Source organism: Culex pipiens, chromosome 2 (assembly GCF_016801865.2).
Source record: "Culex pipiens pallens isolate TS chromosome 2, TS_CPP_V2, whole genome shotgun sequence".
Taxonomy (NCBI): Eukaryota; Metazoa; Arthropoda; class Insecta; order Diptera; family Culicidae; genus Culex; species Culex pipiens.
Window position 1 is genome coordinate 83,343,816 of NC_068938.1, and position 26,005 is coordinate 83,369,820.

At 33.5% G+C, this 26,005-nt stretch overlaps 1 protein-coding gene across 3 annotated transcripts in view; it reads right to left on the reverse strand.

The window, feature by feature from the left end:
* Nucleotides 1-7,909: 7,909 nt before the first annotated feature.
* Nucleotides 7,910-26,005, reverse strand: part of LOC120422617 (FK506-binding protein 2) — a 53,221-nt gene continuing 35,125 nt past the window's right edge. For all 3 annotated transcript variants that reach the window (XM_052708118.1, XM_039586111.2, XM_052708119.1), the window contains exons 3-5: nt 9,121-9,209; nt 8,867-9,054; nt 7,910-8,805 (exon numbers count right to left, since the gene is read on the reverse strand). In XM_052708118.1, the coding sequence (XP_052564078.1) occupies nt 8,623-8,805; nt 8,867-9,054; nt 9,121-9,209 (460 nt within the window). In that variant the 3' untranslated portion in view covers nt 7,910-8,622. The remainder of the gene's footprint in view (nt 8,806-8,866; nt 9,055-9,120; nt 9,210-26,005) is intronic.

Sequence of the window (26,005 nt, forward strand, 5' to 3'; positions counted from 1 at the left end):
CACGTTGCAAGTTTAAAAGTATTCATAAAATAAACCGTGATTTGAATCAAATCATTATGTTCTTCAATGTTTATTGTTAAACGTTTTAAAGTTTACAAAATGTCAAGTTTGCTTTTACGAATAATATCGTTCTTAGTGTTTTCACGAACACTTTTCCAGAGTTTTTTTTTTATTGAAAAGGTCCTATAACATGTGAAACACAACAGTTTAAAGGACCTTTAAAAAAACTCTAGATTTGTTAATTCAAATGTTCAAATGTTTTCACAAGTTTTAGAAAGCCTTTGGAAATGGATAAATGTATATAGTAAGGAATTTCTAAAAGAACAATTCTAGAGTTTTTTTTAAAGGTCCTATCAACATATGAAAGACAATAGTTCAAAAACTCTAGAATTATTGACAATCAAGTTTGAATTGAGGAAACAAAGGAAAACTCTCCCTTTTTAAATCAAACTCACAGAAAAATAAAAATTTCTACACACAAAAAAATATTTCCGAAAATATTTATTCATAAATGATGTAACACTTTTGCACGTTATTAAACATTTAAATTTAAATGCAATTTGATGTAAATTTGCAACAAGTTATACGTAAAAACATGATTTTACGTGTGATTCAACCGTTTACGTCGAATCTTACGTTAACATCAACTGAGTTTACATGTAATTCATTTTTTCCGTGTCAAGTAAATTTACATATTTTTTCTGTGTAGTTAACAAAAGCTTCGACCAAGTCAAAAAAGCAATTCAATGATTAAAAAGTTGTTAAAACTCCGTACAAATCCGTATTATGCGTAAGATTCCCTACAAAAATTCAGCCTGTTAAAAATCCGCGAAGAGGTTCGAAAATCCGTATGGTAAAGAAAAAATGCGTACAGTTAGTAGCCTTAATAATCAGCCATTGTCTCGTATTTCTCCAGAAACTGTCAAAAAATTCACTTGTTAACTACCGTCATCCGGGGTGACATTAGGTCTGAGGGTAAGATTGAGTCATACAAATTTCTTCTTTTTTGTATGACACAATTTCACCCCAGACCTAATGTCAACCCTAATGACGATACCTTTTGATTTTCAAAAAGTATTGAAAACAAATACTTCTATTTTAGAAATTTAGAATTGAATAGTTTGACTTGTGCTACTTGATTGTGCAATTTTTCGAACAAAATTTTGGATTGGAAGTTAATATTGGCGAAATTTTATTACCAATATCCCCTTTAGATTGTTTGTTTGATGTTAATTAAATATATGAAAAATGTGAAAAATCAGCAAAATTTTTAATTTTTAATAACCAAATAGGTCAAGATTACTCACTGTTATGAGAAATAAGGCTGGTACAAATTTTATTTTAAGTTTTTAATTCAAAACTTGATCGAAACTAATTTAAAATTAAAAACAAATTAAACTCACAGCTGGAAATCTTCACAAAGAAAAATAACCTTTTTCTCGTAATAAAATGGGCATAAAACGTCACGAAAAATATTAATAAAAAAAAAAAATTTCAAAATTAAGGCAAAAGGGCAATATGAACTAATTTGTACCTAGAAAAGCCGCTGCTGGAACTACACTCATAACAACTGTTTTTCACCACATTCACCTCACTTACCTTTCGGAGGGTTTGTTTCCTTGCTGTTTATGGCACACTAAAGTGCGGTTAACTTATGGCGCTTTTAAAACGTGATTTTCGTTACTTACGTAAAGTGTGTAGGGAAAATTCTTATTTGTTTGACAGGTTAGGCACTCGCTCCTAACTCCAGCCAAATTTCTTACCTGGGCAGACGGTAATAACAAAATTCATGCCATTTCAATAACAAATACTGTTAAAATAACAGAAAGTGTTTTGGAATCTTCTTGAAAAATCAATTTTTGCATAAGGGTTTAATAACACTTTATGTTATCATAACATAATTGGTTATTGGTCTGATATTGGTTGAAATCCAAAACAACTTGGGAATAAAATTTTTTGTTATGGAAGAATACCGCTAATTGTTATTGGGATGATCGGATTAGTTGTTAAAATAACAAAAAATAATAACAAAGATTTGTTCGAAGAATAACTAAAAATGTTATTTGTCTGTTATTACAATAACAATCAGAACAGAAAAATCATAACGACGAATAACAAATCGGGGGGAAATAAACTTTGAAAAATATTTGCAACGGCCTAACAGATTTTTGTCTATAAGCTCACACGATATCGGAAAAAGCTCCCCGTCTCCTTTTCGATTTGCGTGAAAATTTGTTCTGAGCGGTTATTAGGCTCCCTGAACCAGAATTAGAGGTCTGTTTTTCGATATCTCATGACGACACGTTACGACACTTTTTTGTTTTTTTATGGAGCTCTAAAAATTCAGACAAAACGTATTTTTCATAATAAGAAATACAAAAATAGTTCTAAAACCTCTGCCATTTCCTATTACCTAACTATAAAAAATCGTGAATTAATTTGTATTGCATAACAAAAAAAATGATTTATAAATTTCGTGGGTTTTGTAACTTTTAAAGGTTATTTTTTTAAATTTAACAATGCACAGTGGGGCGAGGTGGCAATCTAGCGGGACAAAATTAATAGCGCTCTGGGGTTACGTCCTAGAGCTTCGGTGTCTTCAGCAAAGTTGCTCAGAAAAATCAGGGCTACATTTTGGTATTAAAATTTAGTTTCAATTTTGGCCGCATAGGTGGCGCTGAAATCTAACTTTTTCCAGTGACTTCCTAGCGAGTTGGTGTCTTCGACAAAGTTGTAGATCTTGCCAAATTACGTATAGTCACGGAACATGTCAAAATTCTCAAAAATAACTGCGTAAAGTTACAGTTAGTTTAAAAAATAGTTATAATTAAGCTATGAATATTCAGTCAATCTAGCAGGACAAAATTAATGGCGCTCTGGAGTTAGGTCTTAGAGCCTCGGTGTCTTCAGCAAAATTTCTCTGAAAAATCAGGGCTACATTTTGGTACTAAAATGTAGTTCCAATTTTGGCCGCATAGGTGGTGCTAAAATCTAACTTTTTCCAGTGACCTCCTAGTGAGTTGGTGTCTTCGACAAAGTTGTAGATCTCACCAAATTAAGTATAGTTACCGAATATGTCTAAATTCTTAAAAATAACTGTGCAAAGTAACAGTTAGTTTAAAAAATAGTTATAATTAGGCTATGAAAATTCAGTCAATCTAGCGGGACAAAATTTCTTAGAAACTTCGTCAAAATTACTTAGTACTTCGTCGCATCCGAACCAGTATACGAATCAAAAAGTTTATTTAGCAATTCTATGGTAAGATATTGACATTTAGTTAAATTAAAAGTATGCAAAATTAAGTTTAGATAAGTTTAATATAGAATTTTCAGAGTTATATAAACATTTATACTAAGTAGTTAGTAAACTTTATATTCAATCCAAATTAGTTTTTAACCAGTCAAAGATGCCTATTTGGAGTTGGGAGACTGGATTTATGGTGATATATCAACAAATAACTTTATGTATGTTAATTTTTCGAAAAGTGTACACATTTTTTTCGCACCTTTTTGATTTTTGTAATAGCATTTGTTATATAACTTTTTATTGAAATCATCTTTTCATGAGCTTTTTGTAGCAAAATATTCGGCATGAGTTTCTGAACAAAAGGTACTAGGTTTCTGTCAAAATTTTAATTGTTTACATGTTTCATCACAATTTGTGCATAGTGCCCAAGGGGTGTAAACATACTTTTTTCAATTTCAATTTGTGTTTTCATTAGAATTTAGCAGTTCTGTTCTAGGATGTTACATTTGCAATTCAGAGATTTGAAGAACCTTTCAACTGAGATCAATTCATAAGCCTTTGCAGGGAGGATACATATTTCTACGTTTAGATTTTGCTAGCTGAGTGCTCTTTTAGGGAAAATAAATTTTGAGAAAAAACCCTAGATCTATGTTTGGCTTAAAACATACTTTTTTACATACTGTATGTTTCAATGCTTTTGTCACCACCCCCAAATCAGAGGTAGAGCATATTTTTTCCAAAAAAAATCAAACTTTCAATGGAAACTTATGTGCAGTCAGCTGAAATCCATTTAAAATGAATTGCTCTGCGTTAAGAATAATTTTGTGCATGTTCGGGTTTATTCAAAAACAATTTTAATTTAATTAAATTTTAGATGAACAGTATCGCTAAAATGTTTTTTTATTGCCGAATCTTATATTTTTTGAAAATAATGATTGCAAATCAAGAGTACTTTTGTATAATACATTTTATAACAATTTTTTTATTGAAATGTTTAAATTCTGGCTTGTAATCTCACTTTTTATATTTCTTTTAATTTTTTTTGCCTCCACTCGACCATGGCCAAAGTCTAATTGTTGCAAAATAACGTCCAAAACGTTACAATTGATTGAAAGATAAAATTACGCCACTACATAAATTGTTCAGATTTTATGTCACCTAAAAATGGTCTCAAATTTCAATGAAAACACAAGAACATTAAACTAAATACCTTTTCAAACACCTAAAACAATAAAATCAACAAAACTGATAGACAACTGTTATTTTCTGTTTTCTATTATTTTTAAATACCAAAAATTTCCAAAAAATAACAGAAATTAAAAAAACTTCAAGTGATAGATAATTTTTTAGTCTTTTAAATGAAAATAACGTAATTTCATTTTTTAAATAACCAATTTTGTACATTTGGCCCGCAAGCTAATTTGTTTATTTTTTAAACTAACTGTTACTTTGCACAGTTATTTTAAAGAATTTTGACATGTTCGGTAACTTTACGTAATTTGGCGAGATCTACAAGTTTGTCGAAGACACCAGCTCGCTAGGAGGTCACTGGAAAAAGTTAGATTTCAGCGCCACCTATGCGGCCAAAATTGGAACTACATTTTAGTACCAAAATGTAGCCCTGATTTTTCTGAGCAACTTTGCTGAAGACACCGAAGCTCTAGGACGTAACCCCAGAGCGCTATTAATTTTGTCCTGCTAGATTGACTGAATATTCATAGCTTAATTATAACTATTTTTTAAACTAACTGTAACTTTGCAGTTATTTTTGAGAATTTTGACATGTTCTGTGACTATACGTAATTTGGCGAGATCTACAACTTTGTCGAAGACACCAACTCGCTAGGAAGTCACTGGAAAAAGTTAGATTTCAGCGCCACCTATGCGGCCAAAATTGGAACTACATTTTAGTACCAAAATGTAGCCCTGATTTTTCTGAGCAACTTTGCTGAAGGCACCAAAGCTCTAGGACGTAACCCCAGAGCGCTATTAATTTTGTCCTGCTAGATTGACTGAATATTCATAGCTTAATTATAACTATTTTTTAAACTAACTGTAACTTTACGCAGTTATTTTTGAGAATTTTGACATGTTCCGTGACTATACGTAATTTGGCGAGATCTACAACTTTGTCGAAGACACCAACTCGCTAGGAAGTCACTGGAAAAAGTTAGATTTCAGCGCACACCTATGCGGCCAAAATTGGAACTACATTTTAGTACCAAAATGTAGCCCTAATTTTTCTGAGCAACTTTGCTGAAGACACCGAAGCTCTAGGACGTAACCCCAGAACGCTATTAATTTTGTCCTGCTAGATTGACTGAATATTCATAGCTTAATTATAACTATTTTTTAAACTAACTGTAACTTTACGCAGTTATTTTTGAGAATTTTGACATGTTCCGTGACTATACGTAATTTGGCAAGATCTACAACTTTGTCGAAGACACCAACTCGCTAGGAAGTCACTGGAAAAAGTTAGATTTCAGCGCCACCTATGCGGCCAAAATTGGAACTACATTTTGGTACCAAAATGTAGCCCTGATTTTTCTGAGCAACTTTGCTGAAGACACCGAAGCTCTAGGACGTAACCCCAGAGCGCTATTAATTTTGTCCCGCTAGATTGCCACCTCGCCCCACTGTGCAATGTTCTACAAATTTGTAGAGCAAACAGAAACATGGCTTTTAATTCATATAAGTATGTACTTTTTGATTTTAAATCTTATTTTGCATTTTAAAATGCTGTTATTTTTTCTTGTTTTCGTATGTTTTCTAAGGTTTTTCTAAAAATATGATGTTTTTCAAATTTTGTAAAAAAATAAAATTAAAAATAAAATGATTGATTTGTGGGAAAATTGTTCAGCTTCATAATCTTCCCACAGATCGTACAAAACCTTTGCAGGATTGCCACTCCAGTTGGGAATTCAGGAAAGTCTAGAAAAAGTCGGAATTGCGGCAAAACACGCAAGTAATCGGGATAAAGTAGGGTGTCATCCATAAAGTATGTCACGCTAAAATCGGCCAAAATTTACCCCTCCACCTCCTCCCTATGCCACACTTTGTCACACTAGCTCCAACCAAGTTTTGTTTTGTTATTGTGAATCCCACAATTGTGGAACACTTGAATTTAACTGATATTTTCACATAAAAAGTTATCAGACCATTCATAAAACATAACTAAGCTTGAATTTCGTTGGTTTCAGTGCGTGAAGTCATTATTTTGAAAAGCATATGTACTCCTGGAGAGAACCAATGTTTGTTTACATCCGTAAGGAAAAAGTGTTCCGAATTTGTGGATTTCAAGGGTCAATGTTTTTTTTTCAAAAACTTGATATAAAAGTTAAAATTTGCTGTTTTTCGATACAGCATTCGAAAGATCACAAGAAAGGCTTTCATATGAAGGTAAAAGCGAATCATTAAGTTCAATTATCGATTTGCAATGATTTTTTGAACATTGGCCGATCTGTTAACTGTTCCGAATATGAGGGTTGACTGTAATGTATTTTAAAATGGTAATGAAACAAAATCTTCATAGATATTGGATGATTATGATCAGTTGTTTTAGACACAGAGTTTCATTATAATTTTAATTAATCAATAGTTTTTTATAAATTTTTGTCTTAGTTGATTCAAAATAAAAAGTAAACAGTAAACTTTTTACCATAGCAGAGCTTTAATTTAACGATTGCTACCAACGTAAACTATTATTCTGTTTCATTTTGTTACATTGCTTAAATATTTGAAAAACGATTCCAACATTAGTTTAATGAAAGATTTTTTGAAAATATTTTAAATGTGTTAATCTAATTTATTAAGTCATTGCTAATATTTTTTCCAAATATTTTATTCCGACATTTTTTATGAGTGTTGGTCAAAAATCCAGATCTTGAATCGGAGAAACTTAACTATGAAGTCAAAATATGTTTGTATTTACGCTTTTCGTGTCGAATGGAAAAAATGCAATATTATTTTTGAAATTATATACCGTAAACTGGGGTGACTTTGATAGGTTTTTCAAATGCCCGTCAAATTAATATCTAAACATTTTCGAGAATTTTGAGTATGTAAGCATTAAGGGATAGCTTATTATCGAACATATATGCAAAAATGCGACTGTTACATTGGATGTATCAAAATAAGTAGCCAAATCAAATTTCTATCAATGTCACCCCGGGCTATCAAAGTCACCCCAGTTTACGGTACACAATTATAGTTTGTCAGTTCACAAAATTTGGAAAAAGAGGTTATCGCACAGCTGGATTTTTCATTGAAAAGTTCATATAAAATGCAATACTGATATCTTGATAAATTAACATAGATTATCAGAACTAAAAATTAGATTTTTTACTAAAACTGTCATTTTTTTTTAATTTGTGATGCGTGATGGCTACACAGTTAGATTTTTTTACCGAACTCGGTAAAGTTTACCGAATTTTCAACTGCTGAACAGTTCGGTAATCTGAAAACTACCGAATTCGGTAAAAACACACCGAAATTCGGTTATCAAGTGAAATTTTGTTCATTTTGACAGATGGTTTACCGATTTTTCAACTATTCGAAAATGGGATTTGAGCGGGCACCCTGACACCTCAGGGTGGCCACTTTTTACTTACAGTTTTCAATTATTTCGAGATTTTTTCTTTCAAAATAAGCCACACTTAGTTTTTAATTTCTATACAAAAAGTCTTTATTTTCGTTCATTAAACTGTGATATGTTGTTCTTGTGTTGGTTTTTCATTCTATCGATGATTGATAAAAGTACGTTTCGTTAAGCACACGCTCTTTCTCTCTTCTTCATTGTTTTAGAACATTTACGTAACTACCTTGCGCGTTTTACCTAACAACACAAAATTTAGTTTCATTTCCTAGCATTTCTTGATTTTTTTCTTCTTCCGAATGAATCCAAAATGAACTTACTTTCTTTCCTTTGTTTCTAGCTGTTTACTTTTCTCCAACGTATTTACACAAAAAATGGAAACGGAATTTTGGCTACCACCTGCGCTTTTTCTAGTGCTTTTTGTGTGTTTGTGATGTTACTCGTTTATTCTACAAAACAAAAATTTAACTTTTCGCTAGTTGAACGATTTTGCAAAACAATATTTTACGATAAAAATAAATAATCTACGCTTCTTTACTTTAATAAAACATAAAGTTTTTCTCAACGATGTCAACGATAGAGTTTTGGAAACAGGAAAAAAATGTTAAGAAAAAATCGATGAAAAATAAATCCTCTGGTGTAGAAACTAACGTTAACAGCTAAGATTAGTCGACTTGTATGACGAAGTCAAGATTTGTAACAAGTTTTCGCAACAAAGTGAAAACAATTTGGGAGGGGGGAAAACAAGTATTAAGAGGTGAGGAAGTCGAGACCACTTTTACAGCTCGTCGTGCTTCGGCCCGGAGAACTCGTCGTGCGAGATGAACCCGTTCTTGTCCTTGTCCTCGTGCTGGAAGATCTCCTCGACGAGCTTGTCGTGCTCGGCGATCATGTTCTTGATGTCCTCGGACTCCTGGCCACCGTCAGCCGCCACCATCTGCTTCTTCAGGTATTCGCTGACCTAAAATTGAGAAAAGTTTGTTAAATTCAGCAATGAAATTTGTTGGTTCCGCCAACTTTACCTCCTCCCGGCTCAGCTGCATGTCCTTGTTCTCGTCGATCTCCTTGAACACGTTGGTGGTTGGGGGCGAGTCGCCGATGTTGATCAGCTCGACGTCGAACACCAGGGTGGCACCGCCGGGGATGACGTTTCCGGCTCCGCGGTCACCGTAGCCGAGCTCTGGCGGGATGGTCAGCTTGCGCTTTTCGCCTAGGAAAAAGAGAGCGAAAATTAATTTGATAATTTGAAACCATAACAGCCGAGCGGGAGTCTTACCGACACACATGTCCGTGAGTCCCTGGTCCCAGCCCTTGATGACCTGGCCGGCGCCCAGCTGGAACGTGAAGGGTTGATCGCGGTCAAAGCTGGAATGGGAGAGAAAGGGAAAAATTAGAATTAATTTTTGATGCAATTATGTGCTATGTGCTGACAGTGATTTTCAAATTGGGTGAAGCAATAAACAGGAACAATGTAAATTACTTTGTTTTTTTTTATATAATTGTTTAAAACACAACAAAAGTTATATTTTTTCCCATTTGCAATTTAAAATACCAAAATAATTTCAAAATGTGTTCAAAGAACATCGCTCTCAAAGCAATTGCTACAATTTTCTGTCAAGGAAATTTAATTTTCCTACAACTGGACAGCCAGAACGCCTCGACTCACCATATCACCAAGTACCGTAATTCATTTGCAAATATTCTATAAATGTAAAACTGATAGAAACGTTAACGGCAAGATGAGAAGCATCGCCGGGCTCTCCTCATCGTCGTCGTGTATGATTCATGTTCTGCTACGAGCAAGGGTTCCCGGATTTTGGGAGAGACAAGAAGGAGAAAGTTTGCCCGAGTGGTTCTGTTTGTTTCTCGAATTCAATTTTCCGACCAGCCATTGCGGGAAAATTGCACGAGGTGGGGAAAATGGGTTTGTTTGTTTCAGAAGAGGGGAGGTGTGAAAATCCTTGAGTTATTATTTTTTAATTAAAGACAAATATTAACGTATGACGGAATTTCGCAGCCTGAAAAAAAATGCTCAAATTTTACGGCATTTCCGAGGGGGTTTTCCGGTTGTTCTCACACACCATTAAAATCCTCATCAGTCAGAACGCGCTCGAGTGAACATGAAAAATTGTTGCACTTGTCCCGGGAAGGAAGAAGGAATTCCCTGGTGAAGGTGTGGAGTCGGAGGTGTTGGGAGCATATCATATTCCTTGCAGAAACGACCGACCCACGCCTCCTCGATAGCGAGTCGAGGCTTAAGATTTCAGCAATTGTCTTTCCCACCATCCTTGGCAGGACTATGTCTTGTGTGGGAGGGGAAAACATATGCTCTGGCCTACGATGCCTTCACTTGGTCTAGGATAGAGATACTGGCGAGGGGTCGTTCATAGAGCATACATTTACGAATAACATATTATTTTAATATATTTTGAAGCGGTCAAGACAAATTTGCAATTATCGTTTATTGGATTTTTTTTCTAGAGAAAAGATATTTTGAAGAAAAAATAGAAATAAGAATAAAGTGTTCACGTAAAAAGGCATCATGTTTAAATTAACTAAATCTAAGAAACAATTGGACTTATTCACAATCTATAATACTGAAATATGTAATTCGAATATATTATTGTTTTTTCTTTAAACAATTAAATTTTCATAACTTTGTACATGAAATTACATTTCAGGTGCATGAATTACTGAAAAATCTATAATTGAGAAAGGAAAAAATCTTGAGGAAGTTTAGTTTATAGACCTCCCTTTCGATCTTTCTTACAAACGATGCAAAAAGTATACTCATGCGACTGCCGAATGGTTGAAACCACTGCAAATCATTTTAAAATTTTAAATCAGTTTTGTGAACAAATAATAAAAACCTTTGAGAAAACAACTCACTTCTAAATGAAAAAAAGATTTCATGTTTTATCACATTTTTATAATCAGAAGATCAAATATAAGATCTTATATCTTATATTTGATCAGAAGATCAAATATAAGATGATTAAAAAAACACGGAAAAATAAATAGTAAAATTTAATTTATTTTTTTACCTTATTTTTTTTAATTTATTTAAATATCTGCTATATATAACTCAGCAACCAAGTTATGAATCAACAGCACCTAATATAAAATATTTGCTGAAATTTTAAAAGTTTTTTTCCCTGAAAGCTTATTTTTGAGGAACTTAAAAAAGCAAGTCAAAGTCCTGATTTAAACTCAAAACTTCCCAAAGATACTGTTTCTTAATGTTTTCTTTTCAAATCTCCTAATCAATAATTGGTTGATTTTATCAGAAAACCATTAGCAAATTTTGAGTAAACAAACAAAATAAGAGTTCTTCAAGTTCAACAAAACTGTAATAAAATTCCAAATCTACAAATGATGATGATGATGATGAAAATTCAGATTTAAGATTTGTTTACTCTTTGAAAAAGAGTTGAAATTAATTTTCATTGCATAAATTAATTCTATTTAAATTTGTAAACAAATTTGTTTTCGTTCCTTTTGAGCATTATTTTTTACACTTTCCGTAGTGCATTAGATCTTTATTTTAAATCGACGATATATTATCCTATTTTCATTTGCTAAATATTCTCATGTATGTTGGATTTTTCCAGATTTTTTTAATATCGAGTAAAATTTTAAAACGGCTTCAATTTTACTATCTTACATTTTCGAAATATTAGTCAATATTTAAAAAAAAAACAAATAGATGAAAAAACAGCACTAAAATTAACATTTTTTTTACATAGAATCAATAGGTTCTAAAATATTACAAGTTGCAAATAGATAATTAATTTTGTAGTACTCCGAACAGTTCCTTGTTTAAAATGTTCATTCTTTACGTAGCCAATTCCTTATGCAGTTTACATTTTTATTAAAATACTACTAATATTTATTTTTTTCAGAAATAGATAAAGCTGAACAATTGCATAAAATTAAGAAAAAAAAATTGCAAAAAATTACCTAAACATGATTCTTATTAAAAACGGGTTACTTTACCATAGTTTCAATGAATTATTTTACGATTGAAAATTAAATTTTCATTAAAAATTGCATTAAAAAAAGATCAAGTGTTTTTTTCAAATTGAAAAAAATAATAACTTGGTCAATTCGTCAGTCATGCACTGTGTTAAATATACCCATTTTCGTCACACTGAACATTTCAACAAACCGTAAACCTTGGTGACTTTGATATCCGGTGTGAAATTGATAGGTTGGAGATTTTTTAGGAAAATTAAAAATATGAACTTATTTCAAACAAAATGTTATGGAACCAAACTAAGCTTGGTAAAGAGATGGTAAACTATGTTTGTAAATAAATATTATAAGTTTTTGAAATATAATTTGGAAAAACTTCAAACTTATAGGCATTTCATAAAAAATGTGATAAATGTTGATTCTTGCTTCAAATTCAGTTTAAAATGCAATATGAATCGATAATTTTATAAACAAAACTAGTTCTTAATAATTCTAGGCAAAATTAAGAGTTATAAACAATTTTACCTAAAATTTATATGTATTTTGTTGAAAAGTTTGTAAACATAGTTAAGTGAATAAACAATGATTTTTGTTTCTTAAAAACTATATCAGCAACCTTAGGGAGTGGCAACACTGGTTGCGTGGTACGGTCGTCTCTTTCGGTACGCGTTTTTAAATCCGTTTTTTCTTGTGAAAAAAGTCAAATCAATTCAAGAAAATTAGTTCAATCGATTCGCGTGATCAACAAGACTTTGTGAATGATGAAGTTTTTCAAATTTTAATCGATTTTGTGTGTTTTTTCATGGACAGAAAAAGTATTTTTCTCCGTGACAAGATGGCGGTTTGACGAGCTTTGCCCTTCTTTGGGAATTTGTACCAGAGTGTGTCAGTATTGGTGTGCAGTGTGGGGAAGAAAAATTCTCTCGTGTGTTGGGAAAACAAATCGAGACCAAAGTGAAAAGAGATCCGCCAAGAATGGCACCAGTGATTGTTTGCAAAGCTTTCGTATATGTTTTTGTAGTTTTGTGAAAAACACCGAAATTTTGAGATGGTTTTCGGATCTGATATCGGGTAAGGATCTCCCGTTATGTCGGTCGGCGCTCGATTTTTTAGTGTAACAACCGATGGGGGCACGCGTTTGTGTGGAGAGCGTACTCTGGCCTACATACAAGGCAACGAGGAGATCAAGTGTGTTAATTTTGCTGGTGTTTTGCACTGTTGTGTGTTGGTTTGACGATGACTCGAAATGTCAAGACGTATGGGACTGCTGCTGTATTGGTTGATTGGCGACCACACTGACCAGACCAAACTGTGGAGAAATGTGGGAGGTGAGAAGCTGTGAGAGAGCCGGTGCTTTGTCCTGAGAGAGAGAGAGCAGCGAGGGTGAATCTCTCGGCTTCGGAAAGGGGTCGATTCGATGGTGTGGGTGCCGACGAGTTGACGCGTATGCGTCGCGCTGCACATACACACACACGACTTAGCTGCATCGTGTTCGTGGCGGCCCCGGGATGAGAGTTCGATAGAATGGGAGGACTACATCAACAAGAGCTGGAGAGGTTAGACAAAGGAACACCAAATTTAAGGTAGGCTCTTTTATTTTTCAGGGCATAGGAGAGTGTGGTCAGCACTGGTGATCTGATAAGGTGAGTATTAATATTTTTAATATTTAAAAAATTTTCCATCACCTTTCTTGTGGACCAAATATGTACAAATGAAGTAGTTTTTTTTACTTTGCTTCCCTTGTAAAATGTTAGAGAAATTGTGTCCACACCTATTCATATTAATCATTGTTTTCGTAAAAACCATTGATGTCAAGTTTGATAAAATATATTTTTTTATACTTGATCATATTGCTTTCCATAATTTTAACACTATTTATGCCTGAAAAAAGATAGGGATATTTTCAATAGCTTTGAATTGTTTTTTCTTATTGATACTTATTCTTCTGTTTCTCCAACAGTGAGCGAGTTGTGGCGCTATAACCACGGCAAATAGTGTCCAGGACATTTGTGGAAATACAATGTCCCATCCCAGAGGGTCCCGGAGCACCAAAACTTCTTAGCATGGTGGCTCCCAACGATTAACTGCCTAAACAAACAGGAACGTGAGCGGGGGATCCCCACGTTTCTTCCTCCCCTGTAGATTCAGAACTGTATTGTTGTTTGAACATTCGTGTTCATACTCAATCCAATTCAACGAATCATCTTTGCGGTTAACTTTACGCAGTTGGCCTGGCCGCTTCAATGTTTGTGATGTTTCAATGCATGCTAATGCAATGGCGTACTGCAAATGTTGATAATGACAAGAAGATGCTAGGCGTCAATCAACCTAAGGCATTCTCCAGGATGCCCTCGAAAGACTGGCTGCGATAGGGTTAGATTAGATTAGATTAGATTAGATTAAAAACTATATCAGCAACCTTAGTGATAGTACATTTGACTTAAAAATAAAATTTTAATTTGGAATTATTTTTCAAAAATAATGAAAGGACCTTGTGTGACCTACCCCAGTACATGTTTCAAAAATAATAATCTTGAGGAAAACCTTAACCGTTGGAAAATATTCCATAACTAAATTGAAATCCTATCAATGTCACCCTGGTTTACGGTACCTCAAGAAGTTGTTTTTAATAAATTTTGAAATGTTTCCACAGTTAATTAACTATAATTATGAAAACATTGATAAATTGGATTATTAAAAACTTTCAAAGGTCATGTTTTGAAAACGAACTGTATTATCTAGTTCTGTCGATAATTTAACACTTAGAACAGTTTGAATTTTCTTACTTTATTGGAAAATTTTGTGAAGCATGAAAATTAAAAATAAAATTGGTTTTGATGGCATAAAAACTTGATATTATTACCAGGCTTAGTGATTTTTCACGCTTGAAAATAGCAAATTTCACGGGAACCTTAATTTCAAAACACAAAATTTCACGCAAATTTCGCGGAACGTGAAAAATGTTAAAATAACTCTGAAAATCTTATGTTAAAATCACAGAAACTACTTTTTATGCCTCATTATATATTATTCTTCAATAAACTAAAAAAAATCTTCACTAAATTTGATCGTGACACAAAAAAAATCTCTCAATTTTCAAAAAAGTTTCAACCTAGTTTATGGATGGGCTCTTTTTATTAATTTGAAAAAAAAATTAGGGTATGCGTATTCTCATTTATTTAAATGTTTTTTTCAATATTCGACTAATAAAGCTAAAAAGTTTAAGCAGATTTGCTTGAAATGAGTAAAATATTTTGAATTTTCTGCGACGTTTAGCCAATTCAAAATAATTTTTAAGGTTTTCATCTCTCTTTTCAAAAACTAAATTTAAAATCAATAGGCAAAAATAATATGATTTGTAACGAAATCTAAATTTAGAACAGAAAACAAAAAAGTTGGTATTTTTTACTTTCACGGGAATCATCAACCCAGATAATCAAATACTCAACTTCGAAAAAATGTGAAATGAAATGTTTTTAAAAGGTGATCATTGAAAGATAAAAATATTCTTCATTTTATTTTGAATAAAACAAAGCTTGATTCTTTTAATTTCTTTTTTTAAAAGTAATGAAAGTTTTACTACAGCGAATGAAAATATTACTACATTTAGTTATTTTCTAAAAAAAAAAACTAAAAGTCTGAACAATTCTTCAAATGATTCATATCAAACGTTTCAATTGAAAACTAATATGATCTAATTTGAAAAAAAAAATTAGAGGAAATTGATAAATTTCAAGAATTTTACGAAATCGTCAAAATTCACTAACTTTATATTAGTAATTGAACAAGCTCGCTTAATTCTACAGTAGTTCTTAAGATTATTTGTATTCATATTTAAGTTTGATAAAATATTTTGAGGAAAATCGTTACAGTTTCACAAAAACATAAAATTTCACGAGATTTCGCGGAAAAGCCAAATTTCGCGGATTTCACGCTGTCCGCGAAATCGTGAAATTTCACTAACCCTAATTATTACGAATGAATCATTATAATGTGTTGTTGTTTATTTTATTAACATGACTTTAACCTAGAGAGATCATTCGTCACTTAGTCATTATTATATGAATTGTGATCACTTTTTATTTAATGAACCTCAACTCATATACATTTTTTGAAAAGTTATTACACAAAATTAAACAAACATTGTATTGTATTTTTTTCAAGGTCGCTGCACATATTTTTTGAGGTTTTTGACCAAAGTATAGAAGGGAGGAGGGGTATGGTGAAAAGACTGACATTTAGAAACCAATTCTGTGCTATTTTAAACGGAAGGAATCGATTGACAAAGTTTTATACATATCTATAATATAAATCTCCAATTGTAACGTTGAATATTGAAAACAAAGTTTCCCCCATATTCGTCATTTGCGAAATGCCCCAAACTGGCGTCATTCCTATTGGGACACCACAGCAAAAGCAGCAGCAGCAGCAGCATCCTGAAGTAGCTGGTCTTAGCCTGTCTTGTACAATAATTTGTTTATTTTGTAGCGGGCCCTTGTTGGATCGCAAAGTTCATGTAGCCATGTGACGTATTTATCGTCCTTTTGCACAATTTGTACAACCCCGGAAGCCCGTTGCTTTCGTTTTGAGGTTAGAAAAGTCCCACCAGAGCGCGGTGACACTCGGAGCCATCGCTCAAGCCTTGAGTGATGGTCCCCGGGGTCAAGTCGCGACGATGAACGGCGTGACACCTTCTTGAGATGAACTGTTGGAAGAGTCGGTTTTCCCCCCTTCGGGTTGGTGATGTGGGGGTGGCATTAGAAGAGCTCATTACGCGAGATAATTGAAGGGTTTTGAGTTTTAATGGATTTTTGTGGCAAGGATAATATTAAATCGTGTGATTTGTGAGAAAATTCTGACAAAAAACATCATTGAGTTCATAACTTTAAACTAAGATTATAATAAAAGAAGTTTTGTTTCATTAGGTAACTTTGAAACTTTCGCTAAAAATTACTGTTTTAAACTATCTTCACAGTAAAAACAAGAAACCAAAGGCTTGTTATTCAACATCAATAAATAATCAGTTTTGGATTGGTTCCCCTGAGCAACATCATCTCCATCGACAAACGACGATTGATCCACCCTCGACCCACGTGTACCAAAACACCACGTGTGTGGTGTTATGTTATTTTTCCTAAATCGTTCCGTTTTTTTCTTCCCCCCTCTTTCTAGTAGCCGATATGGTGCAATCCTTTCACACCCGTGTCTGGCTGGGGTGAATAAAACTAACTGGTCGGAAAAAAGCTCTCACTTTTCCACCTTGGACGAAGGGGGAGAGAGGGCGAGTGAAAATCGAAAAATACTTTCGATTTATTTTATTTCACTTCATGCAACTTGATGGCAGCTTAAAAATCCGGAAAAGTGGTTCCTCTTTTTCCGTGGGGCGAGAAGGTGTTCTTGGTCGGAGAGCATAAAAATAAAATTTTGTATGCACGTAGCGAGCATAAATTACTCCCTCTTCTTGGGAGGAAGAAGGACAAGACTGTCCGGTGGGCAGTTTTACAGTCGTCGGAAGTGTAATCCCGGAGAAAAAAAAGCCGAGAGCAGGTTGTTTGGGTTGAACTTTGGTCGGTTTACTGCAGTGAGGCTTTTGCAAAATTGATGATTTGAGGGCAGACAGGAGAAGCTTTTTTGCAGTTACAGAACTTGGAGGCAACATTAATTCAAGTGCAGTGAAGAGTGCAAACGATGACTAACTGTCACGTGGAAAAGAAAGTAACAAACCTGACGTGACGTGAACGTATGCTTTCTTCACACAGCCGGTAATCATCGTTATGTTGAAACAAGTGATGAGGCACACACCTCTTTCCAGGTGATGTGTCAGCCGTGGTAAGCCGATTTAGCATAGCTTTGTTGGGCAAATGACAAACCCCTTGGTGGATAGTGGTATTCAGTTTTTATTAAATCATTATAAATAATCTGGACATAAAACTAGACATCAAAGATTTGTTATTTGTAACAATAAAATTCAATTATCCACAGAATACAAGTTGTTAGGTTTGGACCGGGTAAAAAATACATATTCAAGAGAAGGTTTTGTTAGTTCGAATATCTTGTATTCCATCAATAACAACAAAAAATAAACTTAAAATTTAAAAAATCATTTGAATATTCCCACAGTCCCAAAGCACGTACACAGTTCATCATACCCCAACTATTTCTCACCGGCTTGCAAATTAACCACTCACGACGGGAGCTGCTGAGCGATCTAAATCTACGGTACGGTACGAAACGTATACGTCTAACTCTGATAATGGCCACTTTCTTGATGTCCCGCGATCCGTCAAACTGGAACAAGCCCCATCATTATTGCGGTCATCGCGTTGTCAACGTTCTCCTCTTCGAATGTCTGGTTGAGATACTACGTCACAGTCATACGCCCATTTTTTGCAGTTGAACAGGTACCCACGAAGCAACGAAAGAATCGTTAGTTCATTTTAGAATAATTTATGCGCTTCTAGCATTGAACGGTCGGGAAGGTTGTTGCTGGTAGCTGGTTCCAGTCTTGGCTAAACGCAAACTAAACTCGCGGTGAGCTATGACTAACGGTATCGGCGAAACTAAACGTTACCTAGGGAGACAGCAATAGCTTGCGTAGAATGGAGCTAATGTCTGGCAGTGAAAGATGGTTTGTAGAGAAGCAAAGAACCTATCTAGTGGTTTTGGTTTGCAGCTACAATTTTATTAGAAGATTTCATGTTTATTATCTTGTTTGAAGGAGAAACTAAACATAAATGTGTTAGAAAGTAAATTTGTAGCAAAACCATTAATAAAGAAAAATCATGCATGACTAATACATTTTCACTCAGATTTTTTTTAAAAGGATTTCCTTTTGGAAGTGTTTATCAAAAACTGTTTTTTATATTTTAAAATTATTGTATAAAATCATAATCTTTTTTAAAACATTTTCTCCTTATCATGCTAAAGCAAATAAATGATAAAAAAAAATCTCTTTGTAGGGGAAATAAACCCTTTCTAATCAAACACCTATCTTCGTCATATGGAGAGTTTGATGCTCGATTAAAGCTCCAAAAATACTATTTAGGCTATAAACTTACCAGCAACAGCACCGCCTCGAGTATGCACGCAAATTTATGCCATTTACTGGCCAAAAAGATCAAATTTAATGCACTTTTGATCATAATTTCTATTTTGCGAGACCATTTCTCATCATTTTGGTGGCACTTTTCACTTGCGCTAACGATTTCAAAGCGCTTAAGATATAAAATTGCTTCCAACTACCGGCAACATGTTCTTTTGCTCATTAGTTAGTCATTCACTTGAAAAAAATCCCGATAAATGTAAATAATTAGCAAGCACCATAAAAAAAACAAACGCGCTAAGTCTTTTGACGTTTCAATTTTGACCACCCATTCCAATCGAAGGCTGAAGAAAACCGAGCGAGAAGCGAAGGCAAATAAAGAACAAAGGGTGGCCACCAACACCACCAACATGCTGGTGCAGCGCCTGTTGGAGTGAGCAAGTGCTGCCAGGAAACTTTCTCTAAAAAATGCTACTTTTCGTGAGTGTTCGCTTAAAATTTCATCAATTTTTGCAGCACTAAGCAGACTCAAAAGAGCGCTGGAAGAAAAAAAGAACTTCGCGCTCAAATTCAAATCTACACACCTGCTCGGCCACTTCGTCAACGCCAATATCTACAACTTGCTCACCGCAACACCAACTATGGACAGCACGAACCAGTTCGTTTCATGTGTAGCCGATTCAACGTATTTTCCCACCTGTACGATCCCAACATCTCCACCCCGCAGTTTCAACAACGAGCCCGACTCTGGTACTCTCACCAGCTTTAATCTGTTTTTGTGTTTCATGTTGTTAGCATTTGTCTTTAGTTAAGTTAAGTTTTATCATTAAGACCACAAGTTGTCGGATGATTTAAATAAACAAATAAACAAATAAACAAATAAACTAAGCTGAAAATAGGAAAATGGGCGAGTCCAATGCAGTCGACTGATTAGAATGCATTTTTGAAAATTTTTTTAAATGCTTATGTTCAAAAAAAGAATTTTTTTTTAAATGCTTATGTTCAAAAAAAGTTGCTCTACTCGTTGGTGTACTTGGTTTTAGTAAATTTTGAGGCACACTCCAGATTATCCAGCATCATTCAAACACGACCGCTTATTAGGCTTAAAATGGGCATATTTCCCCTAGTTGTGAAAATTTGAATGCATGCATAGTGTAAGTAACTATGAGTGATACTTTAAGGTGCAATACATAAATGAATGAAGACAGAAGGTCGAAAGACATTAGGTCGAAAGTAGAAAAATGAAATGTGTTTCAATATTAATTTAAAAAAGCAGTTATTTAACAAGTTGTCTTTTTGAGAATGGTTTCTGGTAATCATTTGTATATTCTTTAAAAATAATTTTGTAGTCAAATTTGTGCTAGTTTTATTTAAAAAAATATATATTAAAAAAAATAAAAAAAGTGAAAACACATAACAAACTTATTTCGATAAAATTTCAAAAAAATCAAAAGATTTCTGAGTAAACCCAAACATGCTAAAAATGATTTTGAACGCAGAGGAAAGCATTTTTAATTGATTTCTGCTCATTTCACTTGAAATTTTATTGAAATTTATTTGTTGTTAGAAAATAAAACGTTTTTGCCCCTGATTTTTCAGAACGATTTTGAAGGGTGGGTGACAAAAACTAAAAAAAAAATGTTTTTTTCAGCTACATTTTCGATGGTTTTTACATTTTTTTTAAAGCAAACGCAGTTCTTCTAACAGTTTATCAATAATTTGTTCATGTTACACAGTAATTTTTTTTGTGAATTTGGAAGGTGTAATTTTGGAAAGTTGGATATTCTCTCTTTTATGTTGTAATTTTACCTTAATTTAGACTGAAAAAGCGACATTAAAACAGAAAAGTGGTAAAATTACACATTTTTTCTGACATAAAAGATGTACCCCTTCCCAGATGTAATGTTACCATGATTAATATTTTTTGTCAGTTTTGATTTCAAACAAAAGTTAAAAAATAAAAATCCAAATTGAATTATATTTAAATGTATTTTAAATTTGTCTTATTTGATTTATTCTTGTTTCGCAAACATTTCTGTGGTTTTTTTTTCAATTATATCACAACAATTTATTCTTATTTTAGTAATATTTTTGCAATTGTTTTCTGGAGGTAATCATTAAAAAAAAAAATTTCCCTGTTTCAGTAACATTTTCGATAGTTTTTCAATTCTTTGAAGCCTGAGCAGTTCGTTGAAAAGTTTTAAGAGAAATTAAACACATATTTAATAGAATTCCCATACATTTTTTTTTCTTTTCTCTTATATATGTGTGACTTTTTTTATTCCTTGAAAAGTAATTAATCTTTTTGATTCTTGAAAAATTTGGAAATTTTTTTCATTCTTTAAAACATTTGCAATTCTTTGAAAAGCTTCATGAAAAATTGTCTTAATTTAAGCATATCAATGCCCGTGTGCTCTCTGGTCTATCTAGATAGGAATATGTCTGTAAATTCAAATACATCAATTTCAATCCATTTAAGAGGCAGTATTTGTAAATTCTGCTCGATTTGTTCTAGAGGTCGTATCGAGGTGCTCCGACTTGGATGAAACTTTCAGGGCTTGTTTGTCTATACATGAAATGAACTCATGCCAAATATGAGCCCTCTACGACAAAGGGAAGTGGGGTAAAACGGGCATTGAAGTTTGAGGTCCAAAAAACATGAAAAATCTTAAAATTGCTCGCATTTCCGTAAAACTTCATCAATTCCAACTCTCTTGAATGCATTCGAAAGGTCTTTTGAAGCCCTTCAAAATGTGCTATAGACATCCAGGATTGGTTTGACTTTTTCTCATAGCTTTTGCAAATTACTGTTAAAAATGGATTTTTTTAAAACCTTAATAACTTTTTGCAACAACCTCCAACACCCTTACTCCCATAGGTCAAAAGTTAGGGAATTACATGGACTATAAGCCTATGGTATTAACTTTTTGGCCAATCGCAGTTTTTCTCATAGTTTTACGATTTTTCTAGAACAAACATTTTACAACGGTAATTTTTGCCCTGTAGGCCAAGGAGACGGCACTTTTTTGTCTCAATTTTGTCATATTCGGAATCCTCGGACAATTTCACGTAAGTTAGAAGTAATGGAGTTATAATTTTGATTTAAAAAATATTTAAATAAAACATTTTTGAAAAAAGAAATAGATCTTATATACCCTATGATCAATACGTCAAATGCTGTATCAAGTAGGCGAAAACTTGTTTTACCCCTAATCCGACAAAATGCTAAATAATATTTTAATTAATTCTGAATGGCATTTTTTTCAATCAAATTCAAAATTCCAACACCTCAATCTAACGTAAAATTTTCTGAGGATTCCGAATATGACAAAATTGAGACCAAAAAGTGCCGCTATGGAGGCCTACAGGGCAAAAACTAACGGTGTATAATGTTTGTTCTAGAAAAATCGTAAAGCTATGAGAAAATCTGCGGTTGGCCAAAAAGTTACTACCGTAGGCTTATAGTCCATGTAATTCCCTAACTTTTGACCTATGGGAGTGTGGGTGTTGGAGGTTGTTGCAAAAAGTTATTAAGGTTTTAAAAAGATCCATTTTTAACAGTAATTTGCAAAAGCTATGAGAAAAAGTCAAACCAATCCTGGATGTCTATAGCACATTTTGAAGAGCTTCAAAAGACCATTCGAATGCATCTAAGAGAGTTGAAATTGATGAAGTTTTACGGAAATGCGAGCAATTTTATGATTTTTCATGTTTTTTTGACCTCAAACTTCAATGCCCGTTTTACCCCACTTCCCTTTGTCGTAGAGGGTTCATATTTGGCATGAGTTCATCTCATGTATAGACAAACAAACCCTGAAAGTTTCATCCAAATCGGAGCACCTCGATACGACCTGTTTCACATCGGTGAAAAACTCGCTCTTAAGACTAACGAATAAAGATTCTGTTGATATTTTTATTATACATAAATTTTATAAGTTTTTTAAAAGTCTGTGCACCTCAAATTATTTCTGGCACAAGCTCAAATGTCTGTGAAACACAGACAAATCTGAGTATTTGGCAACCTTGCTTAGTACAAAAGAGCACACTGGCATCGATATGACGTAGATTTTTTTTTTCATTGTTTCATTCGGGTGATTCTCCGCCAACTCACACAGCAGTTACCCCTCTTCGATTTGCGTGAAATTTTGTCCTAAGGGGTAACTTTTGTCCCCAATCACGAATGTAAGTATCGAAAAATGGCAGAATTTTTGATATTTTTTTGTGAAAATAAGTTTTTTAGAGAATTCTAGAGATTACGTCATCAAATTTTACATAAAAGTCCCGTCACAATACATCGAAAAATGGAGCTCGGATTCGTTATCACTGATCACAGATAACTTATCAGGGACGAAAATTCCCTCGAAATTTCATCCTTTTGTTCAATGGCTTCTGATGACTTTTAACAAAATATTACTGCATTTAAACTTAGCTTCTTTTGCATCATTATGCACAGTCCACAGTCAAATTACTAAATTAACTGCCAAGTTAGTATCGTATCCCACCTCAATCGTGACTAGAATCCTTAACGTTCGTGCAAAATCGTTTTTCAATCAGCAAACCGCAACTCACATAGCAACTAACGTTACGCAACGTGGTCAATTTTGACAGCTCGATTACGCATAATCAAACGCCGCGAGCACACAAACGAAAGTAAACGAGTTTTAAGCGTCTTCATGGCTTAAAGTTGCACGGAATGTAAACATTTTATGCAGCATTTTACCATCACAAATAGCTTTTACGCCATGCAAAACTGATACGCGAAACCTGGTGAAAAAAAGCCCAAACCGGTTCCGTAGTTTGGTGAATGGATCTATTTTCGTCTTATGTTTTGTAAAAAAATATATATATTTATATAAAATAAAGAAAAACGAGTTTTGTGATAATCAATGAAAATAATTAATAGTAAGCAAACAAAAACCAAGTGACCAATATTGCTCTTTTTCGTCGAAACATCGCCCCTCACTGAGGCTTATCGCACGTTGCGATGCGATGCAATGCGCGATGATTTGGTCGTAAATCAGCTGCAGATATTCGGGCTCGCTGTCACGCTAATCAACGATTAATCGTTGCAATCCGCGGGGCTTGGTCAAGGCGGAATTGGTTGCGCGAAGATTATGCGGTTGTTAAAAACAGTTTCAAATCGGTTTTATTTCCGCACCAAGCAAAAAAAAAATGCTGAATCAAAAAGGTCATCTTTGATTTTGTTAAATATAATAAAACGATAAAAAATCCTTTCCGCAAAATTGTGCAATAAAGTTGCAAATTCCAGTGAATGCAGTGTCCTTGCCAAAAATTAGTGTCCAAACAAAGATCTGCACCACCACCCTCTTTAGAGAGATCATCATCAGTCCTGTTGAGATGAGAGTGATGTTAAGATCTGCACTCGACCCGACTCGATGACGATGGTCAAGAGAAGTTGCGAGAAGCGGCTATACTTTCACTTTTGAAACCATCAACGAACGTGCCAAACAAGTTGTGTGCGGTTTTTGCGTGATCTCAATTGCATACTTGCATACAGAAGTTACGTCACGTTCCCGCAAAAGATGACGAAAGGTTGGGAAGTTTTGACCGATTTTTTTACGGGATCTGATGTCATTGCGTGGATGACGGTGAATTGAGTTAAAGGACTCCAAAATTCACCATTCAACTTTATTTGTTTGCAATTTTGCAAAGTTTTATGATTATCATAACTTTTTTTGCTCAAGAACACAGAAAAAAAATGATGGTAATATTCATCAGGAAATGGTGACAGATTTTGTGGCAAAATAAATGATAAATTTTACCCCAGAAAATGATGAATTTTCATCAGTTTTTGATGAATATTCATCACTGATCACTGATCATCAGGTTCACATTTTTACACATTTTTTATGTAATATAACACAAATAAAGAGGTAATATTCAACCTATCAAATTTTCAACATTCCAAAATTCAACTTTTTTTTTCTGTGAAGCAGATTTTTGAAATGTTTGCAATTTATTGAATTAAAATCCCAAAATGAGATTTATTCAAAATCCTACTGCGAAATCACCGAACTACAACTATTTAAGCAAAAGTTTGACATTTTATTCTACTTTCAACCAAAACTAGTCAAGACCAAATGCTACTTCAAAGGAAGGTGAGCTGGAATACAAGTTTAACGAATCCTAGTTCAATCCCTTCAAATCTTCCCCAAAACATGCACGTACCTTCATCAATTCACACACTCGCTGGTACAAACTTTACTTTCCATAAAATGAAAAAAAAAAAAAACAACAAAAAAATCATCCCAAAAACCTTCATCGCCAACACTCCCTTCCCTCTTCTTGAAATAAACATCCGAATCATAAACGTAAATAATGTAGCGGCAGCCGCAGAGAACACAAACAATTTTAGGGAAGGAGGGGAAACGCCAACACCATCATTCCCGTGAACCATCATCTATGTTGTATGATATGTGACACTCAGTTGAAGGAAAAAAAACTGAGTTCAATTTCTACAAAAATGTAATGTGTGATTTTTTGTCATAATTATTTCAAATCTAATCTTATGGCTGAGCATTAAATGCATAAAATTTTAATTTTAATATATTTAATCAGACTGTAACTTTCTGAAGGTCTTTCCAATGACCAAAGAAGGCATTTTGCGTCTTTAGTTTGTCTATTCAAGTCTCCAAACAATTTTGGCAGCTGTCCATACAAAAATGGTATTTAAAAATTCGTAGTCTGTACCTCTGGAAAGGATTTGCTGATCCATTTTGTATCTTAAGCTATGTAATAAGTTCTGATTAGGACGATTGAGATAAAAGAGTAGCTTTAAAAAATATCTATAAATTATTTCTGTGTTTTTTTAAACGTTAAAAAATTAATTCTTTTCTATTTTTTTCCGTTATTTGAAAATATCGCTTTTAAAATTTCAAACTCTCTACTCTCTATTGTTGATGTACCTGAAAATGTTACTTGATTAGAAGCAATCTGCAAAAGTGACGAGAATAGGTCGTAAAGCGTAGTGTGACGAAAATGGGTATATTTTCCCTACATGGACATAATACAAAAAATCAACAAATATTCTATATTTTTTTTATTAAAAATTAACCTTCAAATGGCTGTTATCTAAGGCATTGCATTTTATCGCATAAAATTTTAGTATTTTTTCTAGCAATTC